The 23,368-nt window shown below is 38.9% G+C and overlaps 1 protein-coding gene across 4 annotated transcripts in view; it reads right to left on the reverse strand.

Moving 5' to 3' along the window:
• The window catches only part of LOC148861423 (phospholipase D zeta 1-like), a 175,006-nt gene that overhangs the window by 93,324 nt on the left and 58,314 nt on the right, over positions 1-23,368 (reverse strand). For all 4 annotated transcript variants that reach the window (XR_016112471.1, XR_016112470.1, XM_088982775.1 and 1 more), the window contains exons 5-6: positions 21,720-21,887; positions 19,388-19,561 (exon numbers count right to left, since the gene is read on the reverse strand). Coding sequence is in view for 2 of the 4 variants with exons in the window: in XM_088982775.1 (XP_088838901.1) it covers positions 19,388-19,561; positions 21,720-21,887 (342 nt within the window). In the remaining 2 variants the exon portion in view is untranslated. The remainder of the gene's footprint in view (positions 1-19,387; positions 19,562-21,719; positions 21,888-23,368) is intronic.

A 23,368-nucleotide genomic window follows, 5' to 3' on the forward strand; every position in this document is an offset into this window, starting at 1 on the left:
TCAGGAAAAAGGTGTTTGGGTTATAGCAATATTTTCTCATGTTACCCATTCTTGTCCATTTTATAATTTCATCTTGGGCAAGAATGAGAAAGAATGAGAGTTTAACCAAACATGGCCTTAGTAAACATGTTGGAAAACGTGGGGTTACTGGCGTAGATGCATATTTGGTAGTTAGCATCTATATTTGGTAGTTGTGTAAAAATAGGAATGTGTGAATATGTATTCCTAGGATTGTGGAAGAGTATAATCCCTTAAATATGGGGATTAAAATAGTTAGTCCCTTAATTATAGGGATTGATTTAGGAAGATGTTTTCTATTTATTGCAGCAACTTATTGTATAAATATGCCGGTTGGCAATGGAATGTTAAGATCAGTTTTTTACCATTTCAAAACATGGTATCAGAGCTCTAGGTTTGCCAACCTTGAGATTTTTTTTTCTCCGGCCTTCATTGCCACATCTTTCCCCTGCTTTGCTGGCCTTCATTGCCAGTTTTTTTTTTTCGTGTTTTTCTGGCTTTTAGTGCTAATTTGTAATCAGCAGTGTTTCTTTTCCTCCTTTATTCTCCTTTCCCGCTAGCCTTATTCTTCCTCCATTGACAATGTCCGACGTGACCGCAACAGGTGCACCCGTCCAAACCGATGAAGGAGCAACGAATTCTCATCCTCATACCAGTGATTTGCAGAATATTCAGGCAACATATAGACTGAATGGCCAGAACTATTTGAAGTGGTCACAACTAGGCTGAGAGGTTAAGTGTAAGACCATTGAAGGTAATACCTAATGGGCAAATCTTGCACCTGCCCACAGTCCTTGGGTTTTTATAAGATGGCTTGACCCAAAGACCATTTAGTGTAAATGTTGGGCCCATTAAGAGCCCATGGTGATGGACTCAGGAGTTCACTATCTCTTACAGTGAATTCGGCTAGGCCTTGTAACAGAGGCTAGGCTGAACCCATGTGGCTGATGTGTAGATCAATGTTTAGGTCTTACGCCATACAAGGATACCCAATTGGGAAGCAGTTTGGAGAATGAATGAGCACATTGACTTAATGGGCCAAAAGCCCAATTCGAACTGGTTTAATATGATTAATTAAAGAGGGGCAGCTCTGGGATTTAGATAAACAAATAGGATAGGGAGTTATCCCTATCCACTCAGAGAGTCCAGATCCAAATAAAGATTTTGATTAAGAAACTCCTAATAAGATTAGGAGGGTTGATCTTTGTCTACAGATAAGATAAGGGATTATCCTTCTCTCTTAAAGAGAGTCCAGATCCAAATACAAGATTTGGATTAGGAAACTCCTAATGGGATTAGGAGAACCTCTATTTAAGGCTATAAATAGAGGAGGAGGGCGAACCCCAGATCATCCTCAGTCTTACAGATACAAGAGAGAAGACAGCTGCAGTTGGGCTGACACCATCTTCTGCTCTTGCCTCCTTCTATTGTTGCCGCCATTGCCAGTTCGATCTCCACCTGTAGGAGCGATCAAGAAAGGTTCTTGGTATAACTCACCCTCCATCGAATTCTTGCTGAAGAGTTCGATTCTTGCTGAAGAACCACCTGCTAATTCTGCTCCACCCTACACTGTGTCATCTTCAGTGGGAGCAGTCTTTGGCATTTTCCTTGGGCGTGAACACCTTCGTTGGGAGTTACTGCTACTTCGTATCAGGTATATCCCTCTCCTACCTTTTGGTTTCAGATCTGGTCTAGTTTAGAGTTCAAGATTGATCCTTGAAAATGCAGTTTTCTAAAATAGGGATTGTGATTCCCACATGGAAGAGAGAAATTTTTGAAATTTCGCCCAACCTACCTATAAGGTTCGGCCATCCATATGATGGATCTCTCATCCCTTCATGAATACCCATCTACATCCGATTGTCTCCTTGTCTGGAGAGAGATCAATTACTTCATAAATTTGGTTTTTAACCAAGGCTTCCATCTCTTCTTGTATGGTTGTTTTCCACTCAGGTTTGGAGAGAGCCTCAGTAACATTCCTGGGTATAGACACAGAATCCAAGGAAGAAAGGGAAGCTCGGTAGGAGGGCGATAAGGCACTGTAGGAAAGATGGTGTGAAATGCAATGGGCTGTACACTTTCTCTTCCCTTTGCGAAGTGCAATGGGAAGATCAAGGTCAGTGGGATCAGTTGCAACAATAGTGTTAGGTACAGGAACATTATCGTTGGAAAACATAGTAGGCTTAGGCTCAAGGGGAATACCTGGAACTGTATCTATTGAATCTAGAGCTTCAGAAGGACTAATAGAGAGTGGTGTGGGGTGAGGATGTGTGGAGTCAACCATCATCTACCGGTGTTGATATTTCTGTGAGGCTGCCCATAGTGGCTTAGGCAATGAAACTAATGGAGGAGTTGATGGAACTGATGGAGGCACAAAAGAAACAGAAAGAGGAACAGACTACAAGTTCTCCTCCCCAAACTCTCCCCTTAAGGAGAACCACTCGAAAAGAAGGTGGGTTCAAAAAAGGTAACATCCATAGTGACAAATTTGCTCCTCGACATAGGGTCATAACAACAATACACCTTTTGGTTCTGAGCACACCCAAGGAAAACACATTTCTTGGCCTTAGGATTCAATTTCTTGCGATGGGGGCCAAGAATGTGAACAAAGAAAACACAACCAAAAACCCTCAGAGGTATATGTGAAATATCTCTCCATCTGGAAAAAGAAGGCTAAATGGCACCTTAAACCCCAAAGTCCATGAAGGTACACAGTTAATCAAATGCACGGCTGTAAGAACTCCGTCTCCCTAGAAATGCACAAGAACTGAAGCACACACCATAAGACTTCTTGCCACCTCCACAATGTGTCTATTTTTTTTCTCAGCTACTCCATTATGTTGCGGTGTATATTTACGACTGTTCTGATGAATTATACCATGCTCCAAAAAATGTGGCCAGGTCCTTCTCAAAATACTCTCTAGAATTATTTGATTTGAAGGCTTTAGTTCTCACTCCAAGTTGTATGAGAACCACCTGGTGGAACTGTCGTACCAAGTTAGGAACCTCATCCTGTGATCTCATCAAATATATCCAAGAATACCATGTATAATCATTCATAAACAAGAGAAAATAATGGTAACCTCCCATGGAAGGAATATGATATGGCCCCCATACATCAGTGTGAAAAATATTAAAAGCAAAATTATTTCTTTTATTACTTGGCTTAAAAGAATGTCTACAATGCTTTCCTAACTGACAACTTTCACACATGGTTTCAAATGTCACAAATGTCGCTAATGTCACCCAGCATATGTTGATGTCGAGGCTCGCCGACATGAAAATTGGTGGTAATATAAAAATTACATTATGTCGGTTGACATTTCCTATATTTTGGAAATGTCGACCAAATCGGTCCAAATAACAAAAAAAAATACAGTTTTTCCTATTATGTCAACAAGATGTTGACTAATGATGACAGGATGTCGACTAATGTACATTAAAAATATAATATATTAGTATATTATATTAATATAATACAGTATATTAATATAGTTATTCCATTAATATTTCTATTTAATATTTCAAATAAAATATTTATAAAAAGAATTAACAAAATATAAAAACAAAAGAATAAATTAATTACTTTATAATATAAAACATAAAATATTTTTCAAGTAGTAAAATACTAACTAGTTAGTATTTTTTAAAATATTTATTAAAATCAGAAAATGTTTGTTAAATTTTATAACAAACCAAATTCTACATTTAATATAAAAAATCAGAATAAATTTAATAAATTTTATACTAAATCATAATTTATTATAAATTTAGTATTAAAAATCATAATAAATTCATTAAGTTTTATAAGAAATCAGAATTTATCATAATCTTAATACTACAAAAAGGAGAATCAGTTTATTAAATTTATAATAAAGCATAATGTATTATAACTTTAATATTTAAAAAATCAGAATAAATGTATTTCTATTTACTAGTGTGAAATAAATATATTAGAATTTATAATAAATCAGAACTAAAAATAAGAAAAGAAAATATCAGATAACCTTGTAAAAACATCAAAATGCATAATAAATCAGTAAATCGTCATTTACTAATTTGTTATTGATCTTAGATTCTTAGCTTTATATAATGGTTGGGAATAAGATAATAGCCTAGAAATATGTATTAATGCTTCTTTTATCATTTTACATATTATCTTTGCATATTTCCACATATTTCATAATATTTCCACAATGTCTCTAATTTTTACAATATTTCCCCTCGACATTTCCGACATATGTCCTATATTTTGGTAAGCGATATTTCCATCAACATCGACATTTTAAACCTTGCTCTCACACTCCAAGGTAGAAAACTGAACGGACTCAAATAACTTTGGGAAAAGAAATTTCAATGAACTAAAAGAAAGATGTCCCATGCGATTGTGCCACAATATAATCTAGCTCACTGACTTTGACCCACTACTGTTGCTGCTGCTAACATGATGGCTTTGATGACTCGGAATCTCGTCCAGAAGGTAGACTCCATTCACCTCACGACCACTCCCAATCATCTTCTTTGACTCCAGATCCTACAAAAACATACCAGGAAGAAAGGTCATTGAACAATTCAATTTTTTTGTCAAAGAACTAACAGAATGTAGGTTGGTATGAAGTCTAGGGACATGTAAGATAGAAGATAAAGAAATATCATTGGCCACTCTAATTGTCCCCTTCCCAGCAATGGGAATATGTGAACCATCTGTTGTAGAGACTGTCTCTACCAGAGTACAGCTGATAGGACCTGAAAAGGGTAGGAACATTAGCATGTGCTTAGATGCTCCTGAGTCTATAATCCAGGGAGGTCCCTCCTTACCTGAAGTGGATGCAAGATTTGCAATTGCATATGAACTACCTGTATGTGCAAAAGAAGTGGTGTAGTTGGCACCTGCACTTTGTTGTCCATCTGGAAGGCTAGAGCTAGTTGTATCTTTCTTACTCATAAGCTGTCCAAACCTCTCCAATTTTGTTTTCACCGCTTCTACTACAATGGATTCCCAACCAATTTGGGAAAGAAGGGCCGAAGAGCCTCCTGTAGTGGCCACATTCGCATTTCCCTTCTTGTTCCTTATTCGGGCAGGCATAAGATTTGGATGAAGCTTCCAACAAGTATCCCTAGTATGCTTGGGATTCTTACAATAATCACACACCAAGTCCTTATTATCTTCCCTTCTAGTCTCACTGCTCCCCCTATCTCCATTCTACTTAGGTTTGGTTGTACTAACAAAGCCGACTGGTTAATCCCAAGCTGTCTCAGCAAGACATTCCTCCTGCTCTGCTCCCCAGAAACAAAGGCATAGGCTTGAGAGAGTGTCACACTCTCCCTAGAAAGGATACGCTGCCTAGCAATGTCAAATTCAAGGTTCAGCCCTGCCAAGAATTCAAAAACCCTATTTTTCTCTACTAGTTCTTGATAGGTTGCTGCATCATTTACACTTTCCCATACCACAGTTTCTAAGTGATCTATTTCTTGCCAAAGGTTTTTAGCATGGAGAAATACATGACAAGGGGTTTTTCTCCCTGTTTTATATTGATCACCTAATTCCTTAACTGATAGGCTCTGGCTACATTTTACTTCTGAGAGTAGGTTTCATTCACTCCATCCCAAATCTCCTTGGCAGTATTAGCCCATAGAAAATTTTTTCCAATATGAGGTAATATAAAATTACACAACCAGGACATTACCATGTAACTCTCCTACACCCATCGAGAAGAATCTGTATCAGGTTTATTCTCCTTCCCAGTGATGTACCCTAATTTTCCACGAGCACCAAAAGCCATCTTGGTTGATTGTACCCACTCTAAATAATTTGTACCATCAAGTTTTATTGTAGTAATGATTCCAGACCCAAAAATATCACTACTACCTCCAACACCCAGTCCCATGGTACCGATGGATTTCACCTCGGTACTCCAACTCTCCATCTTACTTCAAACAGTTCACCAGTAAGAAAAAAATAGATTGGAGATCTTCAAAAAGCAATTCAGTCTCACACATATAGAAATCAACCCTAAGAAAGCCTAATCCGGAGAGAAATCTCTCTCCTCCCCATGCCTCCCAACAAAGAGAAGAGTGAATTGATCACTCCAAGAGGTTCAGAAAATTCCAGAAACTTAACTACCCTCTTCAGAATAACAAAAGAAAACTAACAATACCTAGGCGCCCAAGATCAGATAAAAAACAAAGAGTCCAACTTTATGGGACTCTTCCCCATACTCTAGTTCTTCCTGATTTTGATGTCGAACAGTAGATCATCTTCCTAATGACTAGATCCCACCAAAAAATCCAAGAACTAGGCAATATATAGCAGATCGATCAGCCCTTTGTTACTTCATGCAGTCAGCCGATCTAGGGCTGCATGAGAATGATTCAAGAACCCAAGCCGATGCTCTGATACCAAGTAGAAATCTGCTGAATTCAAAAATAGGAACAGAAAAGTAGTTTCTTGAAGAGATAAAGAAGAGAGAAGGAGAAGAAGAGAAGAGATCTTGAAAAGAAAAGAGAGCAATAATCTGGCCACCCCCTTCCCTTATTATTTATAATAAATGTTTCGAATGCTGCTACAGTAGTCCGAACAGGAAGCGGAGAAGAAGAAGAAGAAGAAGAAGAAGAGAGAATAAGGGTCTGTCGAAAATCTGATGGTTAACCCGTCCAGTCGACCCCCTTAATCTATATTAGATTCTAATAATGTTTACAAAGACAGAAATGCCCTTACTTGTGGGGCGGAGTAACTCTAATAACACTGCCACATAAGCAAGTTACTTAATAAACAAAAGAAGACTAAACTACCCCTATTCGGCACATCTTAACACTCCCCCTAAGCTGGAGAATATATGTCATATAATCTCAGCTTGTTACATAGATAGTTCACTTTCCCTGAGCTTAGAGCTTTTGTAAACAAATCTACCCACTAGTCATTGGAGCCCACATGTTCTGTATTTATCTCTCCGGCAAGAACCTTCTCTCTCACAAAGTGGCAATCAACCTCTATGTGCTTTGTTCTCTCATGAAAGACAGGATTGGATGAGATATGGAGTGCAGCTTGGTTGTCAGAGTACAATTTCATAGATTTATCCATGTGAAACCCAATTTCTTGTAGGAGATTCCTCAGCCACACTAATTCACAGGTAGTGTGAGCCATGGCCCTATATTCGGCTTCAGCACTGCTTTTGGCTACAACCGTCTGGAGCTCCTTTCAGATACCTCACAATTCTAAGCATTGCATCCTAGTGAGGAATACGAGGGTTCTGCATGAATTGGCTCACTACACTGACTACAAAGGAGATGTCAGGTCTCGTGATAGATAGTTCAGCTTTCCCACTATTCGTCTATACCTTCCAGGATCTTCAAATACTTCTCCTATATCACTGCTCAACTTAACATTTGGTTCTATAGGGGTCTCAACCGGTTTTGCACCTAACAGTCATGTTTCTTCCAATAGATCAAGGACATTTCCTTTGGCACAGATTCACACCTTGTTTTGACCTGACAACCTCTATTCCCAAGAAATACTTTAATGTTCCAAGGTCCTTTGTTTGAAAATGATTTTGCAGAAATACCTTTAGTTATCCAATCCCCAATTTATCACTACCAGTGTTGACAATGTCATCCACATAGACCACTAATAAAATCTTCCCAGCTTCTGAGTCATAGCTGAACACTGAGTGATCAACCTGGCATTGCTTCATTCCAAAACTCTTCACCACTTCACTGAACTTCCCAAACCAAGCACGTGGAGATTGATTCAACCCATAAATTATTTTCTTCGGCTTGCACATATTACCACCCTCCCCTTGAGCAACAAACCCAGGTGGTTGCTCCATATATACCTCCTCCACTAGATCACCATGGAGGAAGGCATTCTTCATGTCAAGTTGAAGGAGAGGCCAATCATACATAAATTCCAAGGAAGTTAGGACACGAACGGAACCAATCTTAGCCACCGGAGAGAATGTCTCCATGTACTCCACACCATACAACTGTGAGTAACCTTTAGCAACGTCTGGCCTTCAAACGCTCCACACTACCATCTGGCAAGTATTTCACAGTATACACCCATTTACAGCCCACAACATGCTTACAAGGTGGGAGAGTAGTAAGTTCCCACGTTTGAGTATGTTGAAGAGCAGAAAGTTCCTCCTCCATTCCCCGCCGCCATCCAGGTGAACTAAGAGCTTCTTGAACATTGTTAGGTATGGAAATAGAAGACAAAAGTGAAACAAACTGGCGATGTGAGGTAGAAAGACGAGATAATGAAACAAAATTGGAAATGGGATGGAGTGTAGAACTACGTTTACCTTTCCGTAAGGCAATGGGTAGGTTAAGATCTGAAGGTTCAGCAATAGGAGCCATGAGAGGATCCGTAGATGAGGTAGAAGCAGGAGGAGGGGCCGGTGTCGTTCGGCGTGTATACACTTGTCGGATCGGTGGTTGTTCAGTGGTGACCTGCACTGGATGAGGAGATAAGTCTACTCCAACAACAACCTCTAGAACTAAATCACTGATAGGAAGAGGAAGAGGAAGTAAGGAAAAGAAGGGGACACTGGGAGTACAACATTTAACTGGAGAAGAAGGGGATAGACTCAAAAAAGGTGACATCAGGGCAGGCATAGCACTTTCGGGCAATGGGATTATAACACTTGTACCCTTTTTGAGTCTGAGAGTAGCCAAGGAAGACACATTTAATTGAGCGTGCATCTAGCTTGTCTATTCCAGGACTCAGATTATGAACAAAGCACACACAACCAAAGACACGAGGAGTTAATGGAAACGGAGATAAAGTGGGAAACAAGATGGAGAAGGGGAACCGACCATGAAGAATAAAAGAGGGCATCCGATAAATGAGAAAACATGCAGTGAGTACAGCATCACTCCAAAACCGTTTAGGAACATTCATGTGGTGAAACATAGACCGAGTAATTTCAAGAAGATGACGATTCTACCATTCAGCCACCCCATTTTGTTGAGGGGTGAAAGCACACGAGGTCTGATGAATAATGCCATGATGTTCTAAATACTGTTGAAATGCAGTAAGAAAGTATTCACAACCATTATCTGAACGAAGAACATTGATTGGAACACCAAATTTATGCTATTTCAGCATGGAATTTTTGAAAAATGGAAAATAATTCACTTCTTTCTTTCATTAAGTAAATCCATGTCATTCTTGAACAATCATCAATAAAGGAGACAAAATACATGTACCCATTATAAGACTCTATTTTGATTAGACCCCAAACATCTGAATGAACCAAAGAAAAAGAACTCAACATACGACTCTAAACCTTAGACTGAAGGACACACGACGGTGTTTACCAAACTGACAACTGACTCAATGATGGAACCAACATCTTGAGAACCTTGAGAGATGGATGTCCCAGTCGGTAATGCCATTGTAGAGGAGTAAGGGAAGTCTGAAGTGCAATTGAAGATCCACTGCCGTCAAGGTAATAAAATCCACCAGCTTCATGCCCCCTACCAATCTTCTTCCCCGTCTTAAGATCCTGAAAAACACAAGTGGAAGGAAAGAAAGTAACAGAACAGTTAAGAGCTTTGGTTATTTTACTAACAGACATAAGATTGAATGGAAACTTAGGTACATATAAAACAGATGATAAGGGGACAGAAGCCAAGTCAACATTACCAACACCACAGATGGGAGATGAGGACCCATTGGCAAGGGTAACAGTTTGTGATGTGGAGGTTTCAAAAAGAGAAGAGAACACACCTGGAGTTCCGATCATATGATCTGAGGCTCCAGAGTCAATAATCCAGGAAGGAGTTTTAGATGACATGCAAGCAATACCTGATTGGGCATATGTGGCAGTGGTATGCTATGAAATAGTTTGAAGGAACCATTCATACTCATCATGCGGAACACTCACCATCTCCCTCCTAGAAGTAGATGTAGATGTTGGAGGTGTTCGGTCTGCCAGTTTACTGTCACTAATAGCAACCTCTCCTGCTACAGCATGATTAACCCGTTTAGAGGGAGGGCCATGTAGGTCATAACAGAAATTCACTGTGTGTCCACCCTACCACAATGAATACACTTGTAGAGTTATTTTTTTCTCTGCCACGGCCTCCCCCTGAGTCACGGCCACCCCGACCAATCATGGAATTGCCGCGGCCCCCTCTGGAATGACCTCCCCCTCTTGTACTATGTCCACCACCTCTAGCTGTCACAAGTGCTGATCTATCATACTGTGTGGGGTTCTCTGTCTGGCCCAAAGAAATTCTACGAAGTCTTGAGAATACTTCCTCAAGTGTAGGAAGAGTAGAGTCCCCCAATATTTGAGCTCTAACTGGTTCATATTCCGACTTCCGCCCCACTAAAAATCTTATAACATCTAGCTGCTCCCTTTGTTGTTGCTGAACTTGAATATCTGGAGTAAGGGGATGATAGACATTGAGTTCATTCCTTATATTCTTCATGCAGGCATAGTACTCTTCTAGTGTTTTGGTTCCTTGTTGTAAATCAAAGTACTCCTGATACAGCTGATATACTCTTGTTGTGTTATCTTGTCCAGAATATAGCTTCTTAGCATGTTCCCATATATCCTTAGCCGTATCAAGGAACATGAAGTTGGCACTGATTTTGGGATCCATACTATTCCACAGACAAGTCATGATTTGAGCATCTTCTTGTTCCCAATCATCAAACCCTGGAGAGTCAACCGGTGGCTACTCATCTCTTACATGCTTTACTTTCTTCTTTGCCTTGAGAAAAAACTTCCACTGATTTAGCCCATGGAACATAGTTCTCCCCATTTAGCTTTATTGAGGTCATTTGTACCCCTAGGTAGTCGGAGGAAATTACTACACTAGGTTTCTGATCATTGTAGCCATCTCCTATTGCTGCCATTGTACTCTTTCACAGTTGTCTCTAACTTTACTTCTCAGCTACAAGCTGATTGATGTTGTTCACAGTTTGATATTTCAGCACCTATTGCAGCCTCTAAACACCACTCTGAAAGCACACACTTGTTCTTATTCTCACTACTGCTGACTTCACATACTTACGTCCCACATAAGCATCAGTTTACCATTCACTAATCACAAGTAGAGGCCCTCTTACAAGCACTCAAGCACCACAACACAGCCAAATCTGCTACACCCAGTTCAGACTTGTTTAACACACTTAAGAGGGCATTACACAACCACAAGGAGTTCGGCAAGGTCATTGCATTCTACCTTACACCACTCGGCCACTTACAGCAGCCCTAACACCATTCAACAACTTACAGCAGACCTACACCATTCGACTACTGCACACACAGCCCTTCCTAGGGCAACAATGAACCTAGTTCTCTAGGTTCTACTCAATGCTAACAGCTTCTTGTAGGGCTTCTACCCAGAAATATAATTAACACTAGAAGAAGAGAGAACCGACCGTCCTTTGAGAATATCAATCAACCATTCACTGCTGAAGTCACTTTCCTTGTTGAAGAAGGTTATGCGCAGTAGAGAGACAAGTTGTAATGTTTCTGACCTAGGGCGAACCAGTTCTCTCCATCGACTGACCAGAAACGAAGGTGAAGAGTCACGAACAATGTTGAGGTGCTTTACCAACTGACGTAGGTAAGGAGCATGGCTCTGATACCATGTTTCGACTGCTGCTACAATAGTCCGAACAGAAAGAAGAAGAAGAAGAAGAAGAAGAAGAAGAAGAAGAAGAAGAAGAAGAAGAAGAAGGGTCTGTCGAAAATCTGATGGTTAACCCATCTAGTCGACCCCCTTAATCTATATTAGATTCTAATAATGTTTACAAAGACAGAAATGCCCTTACTTAAGTGTGGAGCAGAGTAACTCTAATAACACTGCCACATAAGCAAGTTACTTAATAAACAGAAGAAGACTAAACTACCCCTATTCGACACATCTTAACAATAAAAATATAAGAGCAGTACAAAGACAACTATGCCCTTATAGGGCGGTGTGAATAAACCCTAGTTGTTTCTAGGTCAAAGTAGAGAAGAAGAAAGAATAAAGAAAAGAGAAAGAAGAAGAAGAAGGAGAGGACGTACAAAAAGTCCCTCTCCTAGCCGACCCACTTAACTTTTAATCATGAAAAACTTGAGTTACAAGAAAGACAATTTTGTCCCTCATAGAAGATGGGACACAACTTAAACTCAGATACAATAGACATTTCACTTTCAATAAGAAACACTAGAAAGACCAAAATACCCCTGACTCGAGCATTCTAACACTCCCCCTCAAGCTGGAGAGTATATATCATATAGTCCCAGCTTGTTACAAATGTAATCTATTCTTCCCCGAGACAATCCTTTTGTGAAGATATCTGCCCACTGATTTCCTGAGCTCACATGAGATGTAGTTATTACCCCACTTATCACTTTCTCTCTCACAAAGTGACAATCCACCTCAATATGTTTAGTTCTTTCATGGAAGACAGGATTGGATGAGATGTGAACAACAGCTTGGTTATCACAGTATAGTTTCATGGGTTTGTCAATCGAGAAACCCATCTCCTATAGTAGGTTCTTCAGCCATACTAGTTCACATGTGGTATGGGCCATAGCCCTGTACTCTGCTTCCGCACTACTTCTTGCCACCACTGTTTGCTTCTTACTCTTCCAAGTTACAAGATTGCCACCCAGGACGGTACAATACCCTGTGGTTGACCTCCTATCTGATATAGAGCCAGCCCAATCAGCATCTGTGTACCTTACTATCTCAAGAGGTCCTCCTTTTTGGTAAAACAAACCACGACCTAGAGCGCCCTTTAGGTACCTAACAATTCTCAGAACAGCTTCCCAGTGAGGAATCCGGGGATGTTGCATAAACTGACTCACCACACTCACAGCAAATGATATATCTGGTCGGGTAATGGTCAGATAGTTCAACTTTCCCACCAACCTTCTGTATCTTCCAGGATCATCAAACTCTTCACCTGCATCCACACTTAACTTGGCATTGAGTTCCATAGGAGTCTCTGGTGGTTTAGCACCTAACAACCCTGTTTCTTCAAGTAGATCAAGAACATATTTTCTCTGACATAAGTTGATCCCCTGTTTTGACCTCACAACTTCTATTCCTAAGAAATACTTTAGCTTCCCCAGATCTTTCGTATTGAAGTGGTCCTGTAAGAATTTTTTCAGCCTGTCAATTCCATTGTTGTCACTTCCAATTATGACAATATCATCCACATACACGACTAGCAAGATGTTTCCATCTTCCAAGTTATAGCTAAACACGGAATGATCAACCTGACACTGTTTCATCCCAAAGGCCTTCACCACTTCACTGAACCTACCGAACCATGCACGAGGAGATTTTTTTCAGTCCACAGATTGCCTTTTTGAGCCTACACACCTTACCAGCCTCCCCCTGAGCAACAAACCCTGGTGGTTGCTCCATATACACCTCCTCAACAAGATCACCATGTAGGAAGGCATTTTTTATGTCAAGTTGTAGGAGAGGCCAATCATACATAGTAGCCAATGAGATCAACACCCGAACTGAACCAATTTTAGCCATAGGAGAGAATGTCTCCATATAGTCCACACCATATAACTGAGAATAGCCCTTGGCCACTAACCTTGCCTTCAATCGTTCCACACTGCCATCAGGAAGATGCTTCACTATATAGACCCATTTACACCCAACAGTGTGCTTACCAGGAGGAAGGGTGGTGAGTTCCCACGTATGATTATGTTGTAGAGTAGAGAGTTCTTCTTCCATGGCTTGCCGCCACCCTAGAGAGACAAGGGCTTCCTGTATAGTCTTGGGAATGGGAACCGATGAGAGTAATGATATAAACTTGCAATGGGAGGCAGAAAGGTGAGCAGTGGAAACATAGTCTGAAATGGGATGAGAAGTACAAGTACGTTTACCTTTCCGCAAAGCAATAGGGAGATGAAGATCTGAGGGAGAAGGGGCAGTAGTAGGATCTGTCGACGGGTGCTGAAGTGGAGGAGGAGCCGAAGCACTTCTATGAGTATACACTTGAGTAATTGGCGGCCTCTCTGTAGTAACCGGTATATGATGTGCATCTGCAGTAGGAGTGGGAACTACGGGAAGGGGGTCCACAACTGGAACAGGAAGAGGAACCACAGAGGGAGAAGAAGAGACCCCGACATTGGAGAAAAAGGGAATTGATTCAAAGAAGGTGACATCAGGGCACAAACGATTTATGAAACTTAGGGTTATAACACTTGTACCCTTTCTGAGTCCTTGAGTAGCCAAAAAAAAATACACTTTGTAGCCCGAGCATCTAGCTTGCCTACTCCAGGCCCCAAGTGCTGAACAAAACAAACACAGCCAAAGACTCTTGGGGTGAGAGGAAAGGGAGACAGTGGGGAACAACACGGAGAAAGGGGATTGACTTCCAAGGATTGACATGGGCATCCAATTTATCAAAAAACAGGATGTAAAAACAGCATCACTCCAAAAATGCTTTGGGACATGCATATTGATCATCAAGGACCGAGCAGTTTCAAGAAGATGTTTATTTTTCCGTTCAGCTACACCGTTTTGTTGTGGGATGTAGGCACAAGAAGTTTGATGAATTATTCCATGATGTTCTAGGTATTGCTGAAATGATGAGGAGATGTATTCTTTGGCATTATCGGAGCGAAGTATTTTCATATGAATACCAAACTGAGTGCGTATTTCGGCATGAAATTTCTAAAAAATAGAGAACAATTCACTACGGTCTGTCATAAGATAGATCCATGTCATCCTTCAAAAGTCATCAACAAAGATTACAAAATACTTAAACTCATTGTATGACACCACTTTAACTCGACCCCATACATCAGAATGAACTAAAACAAAAGGACTTGAGACACGACTATCAGTTCTTGGACTAAATGAGACTCGATGATGTTTTCCCAACTGACATGACTCACAATCTAATGATGAAAGATGACTCAAGGAAGGAACTAGCAGCTTCAAAGCCTTGAGAGAGGGATGACCAAGTCCGCAGTGCCATTGGAGAGGAGTAAGAGACAAATGAAAAGCCATTGGAGGGCCACCACCATCAAGGTAATACAAACACCGGTTTCATGCCCTCCACCAATCTTCGTCCCCGTCTTGAGATCCTGAAACACACAAAAAAAAGGATAGAAGGTTATGGAACAATTAAGGAACTTGGTTAATCTACTAACAGACATAAGGTTAAAAGGGAACTTAGGAACATATAAAACAGATGTTAAAGACAATGAGGAGAGATCAACATCACCAACACCACAAATAAGAGATGTAGAACCATTAGCAAGTATAACTGTCTGAGATGTGGAGGTGCGAGAAAGGGAAGAAAATACATCAGGAGTCCCAGACATATGGTCCGAGGCACCAAAATCAATGATCCGGGGTGAAGCTTTGGAAGCTAAACATGTGCCCACCACGGTTGCTTGGAGGGCCACTACTGCCACCACCACTTCTACTTCCACGACTACTCCCTTTAGTCACTACCAAACCAGATCTATCAGAGAAGGAAGAATGTTCCACTAGCTCAATGGATGTCCTCTTAAGACGGGCAAAAACTTCTTCAAGTGAGGGGAGAGCTGATCCCCCCAATATCTGTGCTCTGACAGGCTCATACTCAGCCTTCAAGCCCACAAGAAACCTAGTCACATCAAGTTGTTCACGTTGCTGTTGTTGGATCTGGACATCTGATGTGAGAGGGTGATACACATTTAACTCATTGCGGATGTTTCTCAAACTTGTATAATACTCTTCTAAAAGCTTTGACTTCCTTGCTTCAAATTGAAGTACTCTTGGTATAACTGATATACCCTAGTCGTATTGTCTTGTCCAGAGTACAACTTTTTAGCATGATCCTAGATCTCTTTGGTTGTATCTAGGAACATGAAGTTCACACTAATCTTTGGTTCTATGCTGTTCCAAAGCCATGTCATTATCTGTACATCATCTTGTTCCCAATCACTGAGCCCAGGAGAATCAGAGGAAGGTTTCTCCTCCCTCACATGTTTTACTTTCCTCTTGGCCTTCAAGAACACCTCCACAGATTTTGCCCATGGTACATAGTTCTCACCATTCAACTTGATGGATGTCATTTGAACACTTAGATAATCTGAGGAGAGCATGATGCCTGTTTTGTTGTCATTCCCAACTACAGTTGAAGCCATCTCAATTATGTCTCCTCTAAATATACACCACAATCTCACACTTGTCACAAGACTTATCTCACTTACAATACCACCAACCCACTTTCTTCAACTGCACATTACACACTACACTCTAAAGCCGAAAACATTCAGCCAACACATCAAACACTTGGACTGCACACTACATGACCATTTACCACCAACACACCACTACTGAAATTACTCAGTCATTTCATCGAACACTTGTTCTGCAAACTGCAGAACTGATTACACACAAGGTCTAGGGGTTCACTTTTAAGCATTTAAAAACATAGATATGTCAGCCACCACAACACAATCAACACCACACCACTGCTGTCATGGACATCAACAGTCTACCACACTTCTTTCAGCACACATGTGAGCAAGAAAACACACAAAAGAACATGATTGATATGTGTATCAGTTTCACCCAGCACCACAACAACTAACTTTCGAAGCACACAAAAAAAATCAGCATTCACAGTCCATTTTTGAACACACGACAGCAGTGTCCATACCTATGTACGACCAACCCTCTTCGTACACTGAATAGAGGGTCTAGTATACCACTTCAACGACCACCACAGCACTGGCCAGAGGCATTCTCACCTCCAGGCCCTCAAAACGACAACTCCTTTTCAGCCTTTTATTGAGTCTTCAATCAGATCAGTTGTAGGATGATGAAACCTATTGTGAAGCTAGCGGCGAACCCAGGAAGAAGACAGCAGCATGAAAACGAACACCAGACCTTAATGCTTTGATACCATGTGAATAAACCCTATTTGTTTCTAGGTCAAAGTAGAGAAGAAGAAAGAAGAAAGAAAAGAGAAAGAAGAAGAAGAAGGAGAGGAGAAGAGTGTTCGGCCAGACTAGAAGAGAGGATGTACAAAAAGTCCCTCTCCTAGCCAACCCACTTAACTTTTATTCATGAAAAACTTGAGTTACAAGAAAGACAATTTTGTCCCTCATAGAAGATGGGACACAACTTAAACTCAAATACAATAGACATTTCACTTTCAATAAGTTACACCAGAATGACCAAAATACCCCTGACTCGAGCATTCTAACAGGCGGCAAAACATAAAACAACATATATAAGACTCAAAAACATAATAAAATTTGGACTCACATAACTGATGTGGTCCCCACCTCCTATCTAACAACTAACATAAAACATCTACTCATAAAACAACATAAAACTGATTAATCTTCAACAATAGGTATAGGAGTCTACCCACACAAGCCTCTAGTACTGCTTTACATCTTTTATGGGATCACCGCCAAAATCACCTAACCTGCGATTTGGGTCAATGGGAGTGTCAGTAGGCTTCGCCCCAAATTTACTTGTGTCCTTCAAGAGATCTAGGATGTATTTCCTCTGAGAAATGAAGATCCCTTCTTGAGATAGGGCAACTCCAATCCCTATGAAATAAAATAGAAGCCCTAGATAAACTACATAGCTAAAAACTCTTTCAATCTCTGTATTTTTGAAGTCCAGCCACTCGTAATCACTATGTCATCAACATATACTATCAGTACTTCAATCTCTTTCTATTTCCTTTTCACAAAAAGTGTGATATCTGATTGGCACTACTTAAAGCCCATCTGCTGCACAACCAAATGGAACCTATTAAACCAAGCTCTCGGTGATGTTTCAAACCATATAAAGGTTTCTTCAACTTGCATACCTTCAACTCACTGTCTTGAGCATGAAAACTAGGGTTAAACCACGTATACCTCTTCCGCTAAGTCACCATTTAGGAAGGCATTCTTGATGTTCAACTTATAAAGATCGTAGTATAGGTTAACAACCAAAGAAAGTAAAACTCTAATGGAATACATCTTGGCTATAGGGACAAAAGTATTTTCATAATCCACTCCACACACCTATCTAAACCCTTTTGCTACTAGCCTAGCCATGTACCTCTCCATTGTACCATCTGCCCTATGCTTCATAGAGAACCCCCATTTACATTCTATTGGTTCTTTTCCTTGCGGAAGATCCACCAATTCCCACGAATCATTCTTATGTAAGGCATTTATTTCTTCCTTAATTGCATCTGCCCATTCAGGAATAGTAAGAACTTCTACAACATTTTTAAGGATGGAAACACTATCATTGGAAGAGAGGAAGGCATGAAAAGAAGGTGAGACATTTTCATAGGAAACATAATGTGAGATAGGATGACTAGTGGTACAAGATCTGACACCCTTCCTTTTGGGACAAGCTTTTTGGCTTCTTTGAAACTTTTCTCTCCTCTTCTTCTCTTCTATCTTTATTCCTTTCTTCCTTCTTCCTCAATCCATTGAAGCACAAATGAAGTCTTTACAAATTAAAGCCCAATGAGCAGCTCTTATCATAGTAAGCTCCATCAACTACTATTTTTGCTCTTCTTCCTTAGTTTCCAAACTCTGTCTATTACCACAAGTATTTTTCTTTCACTAAAAATTTTTACTACTTTATATAGGTAAAAAATAATAAATTTATTAGGAAAACAAGTAGACTCGTTAAAATTATATAAGTATTATGTACTTTTTTCATGATGAAGTATAAACTGCATATATTTTCCAGGTAGGCAGCCAGTTTACTTGACAGCATGGCCACATAGGTGTGAACCTTTTAATAAAGTATATCAACCAATTGCTGCCTCTGGTCAGATCAAATGTATAATATATGAACAAAAACAATGTTCTATTAATTTGAGTTCAATAGTCCAATTTAAATTGTTTTTATTTCCTCAAGGCTTTATTGTTTTCAGCACAATTTCATTTGCACTAATACAAATGCGATGAGTGCAAATGAGAAAACTGCATATCCTGGTACACTGTTGCTTTGGATTTTACTTTACTTTGGTAAGGATTCATTTTACTTCAGCTATAATGCAAACAAACAAAAGAAGGCAAAAGCTAAAGCAAAAATAAATCAGAAATTTGCAATCAGATCATTTGTATCGCCATACTTTTGCACCAATGCAAATGAAACTGCACTGCAAACAAACCAGGCCTAAGCTGCATATGATTACTTTGATAGGCGTAATAGTTGAACAAAGGATCTGATTATATTTTCTTAAACAACCATGAACAGTTAATAATTGATCCTAAGTTCAATTTACATGATGATAAACGTAAACACTAAACTACATAACAATACTGAAACCAGATGAAAGACTGAAGTCACCCCAATCCTCCAAACCAAAAGAAGAGAACCAATTCTTCATTCTTTCGTAAGATTAAAAGAATGAGCAACTTACTTTAAAAGAATAACGTAAAGGATTGCGTTCCTTCACCTCTTCTGCTAAAAATACTCGCCCGTCTCCATTTCCATCTGATGCTGGTAACACGTCAAATACAATAATATCTAAAAGTTTTGTATCAAAGGGATCTTCAAGAAAAGTCAAGAACCCAGGTTTCAATACAGCCCAGACCTAGAAACAATTCAAATACAATGTCAACAATTGGTATAGTCATAAGCAAATAATGCACAAAATTATGTTATGGTATTGTAACAGGGATTCATGTCATAGACATGCCCAGAGTGTGGCATTAAAATTTAATGCTAAAGATTGAAGAATACTTAACAACTATGCAATAAAGAGATTTATTTATTTATTTATTTTTGTCTTAGGGTGGGGGGATATGTCATCCATAATGCTGGAAGAAATAAAAGATAATGATATGCATGTTATATAACCATCAAAACTGAAGCACTAAACTTTTAACTGTCAAGAAACATGTGTAGTGCATGCTTGGCTCCAAAAAGGAGCAAAGAATGTAGCACACTGTTAACAAAATTTGTACTTTAACTAATAAACTATTGAAACAAAATTATAAGCAAAATATGGGTTTTCCAGATCCAAAAAGGGATTCACGTTATAGACATGCCCACAGTGTGGCATTATAATTTAATGATGAAGATTGAAGAATAATTAACAGCTATGCAACAAAGAGATTTATTTTATTTCTTTTTTTTCTTAGAGTGGCGGGGGGGGGGGGGGGGGTATGTCACCCAGAACGGGCAGAAGTAAAAGATAATGATATGCATGCTATATAACCATCAAAACTGAAGCACTAAATTTTGAACTGTCAAGAAACATTGAAAGAAAAGTTTGTAGTTTAACTAGAAATCATTGAAAGAAAAATTATAAGAAAAAATATGGGTTTTCTAGCCCCATCAAGAGACTCTTATCCATCTGAAAAATGTTAAGTCATTATTATAAAATGTCCGATGACAAATTCTTCATAAAAAATAAAATAAGATCACCATCATCATCATCATTGTCCACGCTTTATCCCAACAATATGAGGTTGGCTACATGAGTCTTGATTCACCAATCCATTCTATATAAAGCTAAATCCTTTGTTAAATTATTAGTGCTTAAATCATTTCTTACTAATTCTACCCATGTCCATTTTGGTCTACCCCTAGCCCTTCTAGCCTCTTCAACCTGTAACAAATCACTTCTTCTAACTTGCATTGTTAATGGTCTTCTATGCACATGACCAGACTACCCAGTCTACTTTCTCTCATTTTATCACCTATTGAGGCTATTCCTATGTCCAAACGAATGACTTTATTCCTGATCCTATCCTTTCTAGTTTTGTCACTCATCCATCTTAGCATTTGCATTTTTGCAACACTCATTTTCTAGACATGTTGTTTCTTGACTGCCCAACACTACACTCCATACAACATGGCTGGCCTTATAACTGCTTTATAGAATTTTCCTTTTAGTTGAAATGTTATTCGCCGAACACATAAGATTCCAGATTCACCCCTCCATTTTTCCCATCCTATAATTCTTTGGGTGGCATCCTCCACAATCTCTCCCTTATCAAAAATAAAATAAGATAAAGCAAGGAAAAAACGTTTGTAGGTCATCATCATCATCATCCAATCCTTATCATAACTTCACCACAAACTTCATAAGTCAAAAAAAACGTGTTAGAAATTAAATGCTTATGTTCCTTCAATATACTAAAGATATTTTACATAACAGACAAATCAGTCAACCAGTGGGTCCTACAGAGGAGACATATACACAGAAAACCGACCTGATTTTATGATGGTGCATTTATAAAGATACTTTCAGAACAATGATACAACATCCAAAAATGTAATACATCCTATTGCTATTATTTTTTGATGAGATCACATTATAAAAACTCTCATAGGCAATACCAATAAAAGGCAAGTCTCACTTAAAAGTTCTAAAAATTTCTACAGATATGATAAGGTATAAGGATGATAAGCTGTACAGACATCTATACTATGAAACTAAGAGCCTAATTTCTCCTATAAAAATGGGAAGCAATTCTAAAAAAAAAATAACTTTCATGTCAACCAATGAAGCAGTTTTTAGGTCAATGCAAGTGGAAAACTCCATAACAAGAATATGTTCAAGAGGGAGTATAAAAATTGACAACTAATAAAAGCAAGGATTCCAAAAAGTTGCTACAAATGTTTAATATTTGCATGTGCTGAAACTCTGATGATGATGACAACCATGGAAAGAGTGGAAAACTGATCTGTGATTCTATGTACATGATAATGTAAACCATGTTCCTGAAATAAGACTCAGTTACCTTTTGCCAGTTGTCATTACAACAATTAAACCAGGGGCAGGCACAACATTTTCTATCGTCATCTTTTTTGATCTTCGGCAGATGCTTTACCATGACATAATCTTCTTTCAATTTTTGTCCATACTCCGGTGAAAATGACAACTTAGAAACCTCCAAAAACTTGCAAACCTACAGTGAAGATTTCTCATTGTGATTGAAAGGCATAACAAGTGGAATGCTAAGAAGAAGAAAATGAAGAAGGATTGGAAGCAGGTTAGCCAAACATAAATTCAATTTGAAGTATGTGTGGGTGGGGAGGGGTATGCTCCATCAGAAGTGTGGGACAGCACCTGCTGGGAAGGGGGATGTAATGCCCTGTAGGGATAGCACTGACACCAACTCTCCTAGGATGGAAGTGGTAAATAACACAAGTATTGGAAATAATTAGGAACCATATGCAACCAACCGTCCATCTTTCTCTTGTATAATGTATAAACTAGCATAGGGAGTGAAGTACTACTAAGGTTTGGTACTAGGAATTTATACAATAATCACAAAGAAATTCAAAATTCCATTTAATATTTCAGTTAATGTAGTATTCCGATGACAAGCAATTCAAGCCTCAATCTGATAATTCAATTAATTTATTGTTTTAAATACAAGTGCCAAAAACCGTGGACACACTCACCTATTATTGTTGATTGTCTATCTCATTTTGTTCTAATAAAGTAACATGCTATCAATAAAAAAAGGTGTCAATCTCTATTTGTGGAAAATATGCAGCTAGCTGGAATTTTTAACTGCTTGTAAATTGGCAAATACAAATAATGGGCTTTTGGCTGATGAACAAAGAATGTCAAAATTTTGGTCAACTACTGAAAAGTGAAGAACAATTTTCTTAAGTATGTTGGAGAGATGAGACAGGTAATGATACTATATATACTTTCAAGTAATACAACATTTTTTAGTAATTAATAAAAAAGAAAATTCATTAAAATAGAAACTCATTACATCAAAATGGGTGATGAGGAATCACCAACCAAATGACACCAACAGCAACTGAAACTCAAAAATACATAAAAAAAGTTATACAACATATTAGAGGCTGCAACCTGAGAAGATAAACAGAAAATCATATTGTCATGAGAACAGAAAAGCTAATGAAATTATTCACTGTTATGAAGAAAACATTTTGAATGAACCCACAGCATTTCTGAGTCAAGTCTGTTATATACTGTTGATGTATGTATCAATGTCATGGGACAGTCTCGCCTTTTTTACTTTATTTCAGTGTTACGTAGAAAATATTTTGAATGAAACCACAATATTTCTGAGTTAAGTATGAGTTGCAGAAACTAGGGTTTCAAGAGAGAGAAAGAAGAGAAGAAAAGAAGAAGAAGAAAGGAAAGTGTTGAGAGGTGTGTGAAGTTCACTATTCACACCCACAAAAGTTCATTTTATAATTGAAAATTAATAATTACAAGAAGGCCCCTATCTGGGTGCCCAAATACAGAGAGAGTATCAGAAAGGAGAAAATGACCAGAAACACCCTTATCTAACCATTCTCAACACTCCCCCTCAGGCTGATCATATATGTCAATCATGCCCAGCTTGGCAAGGTTCTTAGCAAACTTTGGATGGTGAACACCTTTAGTGAGGCAATCAGCTAG

This window comes from Nelumbo lutea, chromosome 4 (assembly GCF_056320005.1).
Source record: "Nelumbo lutea isolate HS-2025 chromosome 4, American lotus-T2T, whole genome shotgun sequence".
Classification (NCBI taxonomy): domain Eukaryota; kingdom Viridiplantae; phylum Streptophyta; class Magnoliopsida; order Proteales; family Nelumbonaceae; genus Nelumbo; species Nelumbo lutea.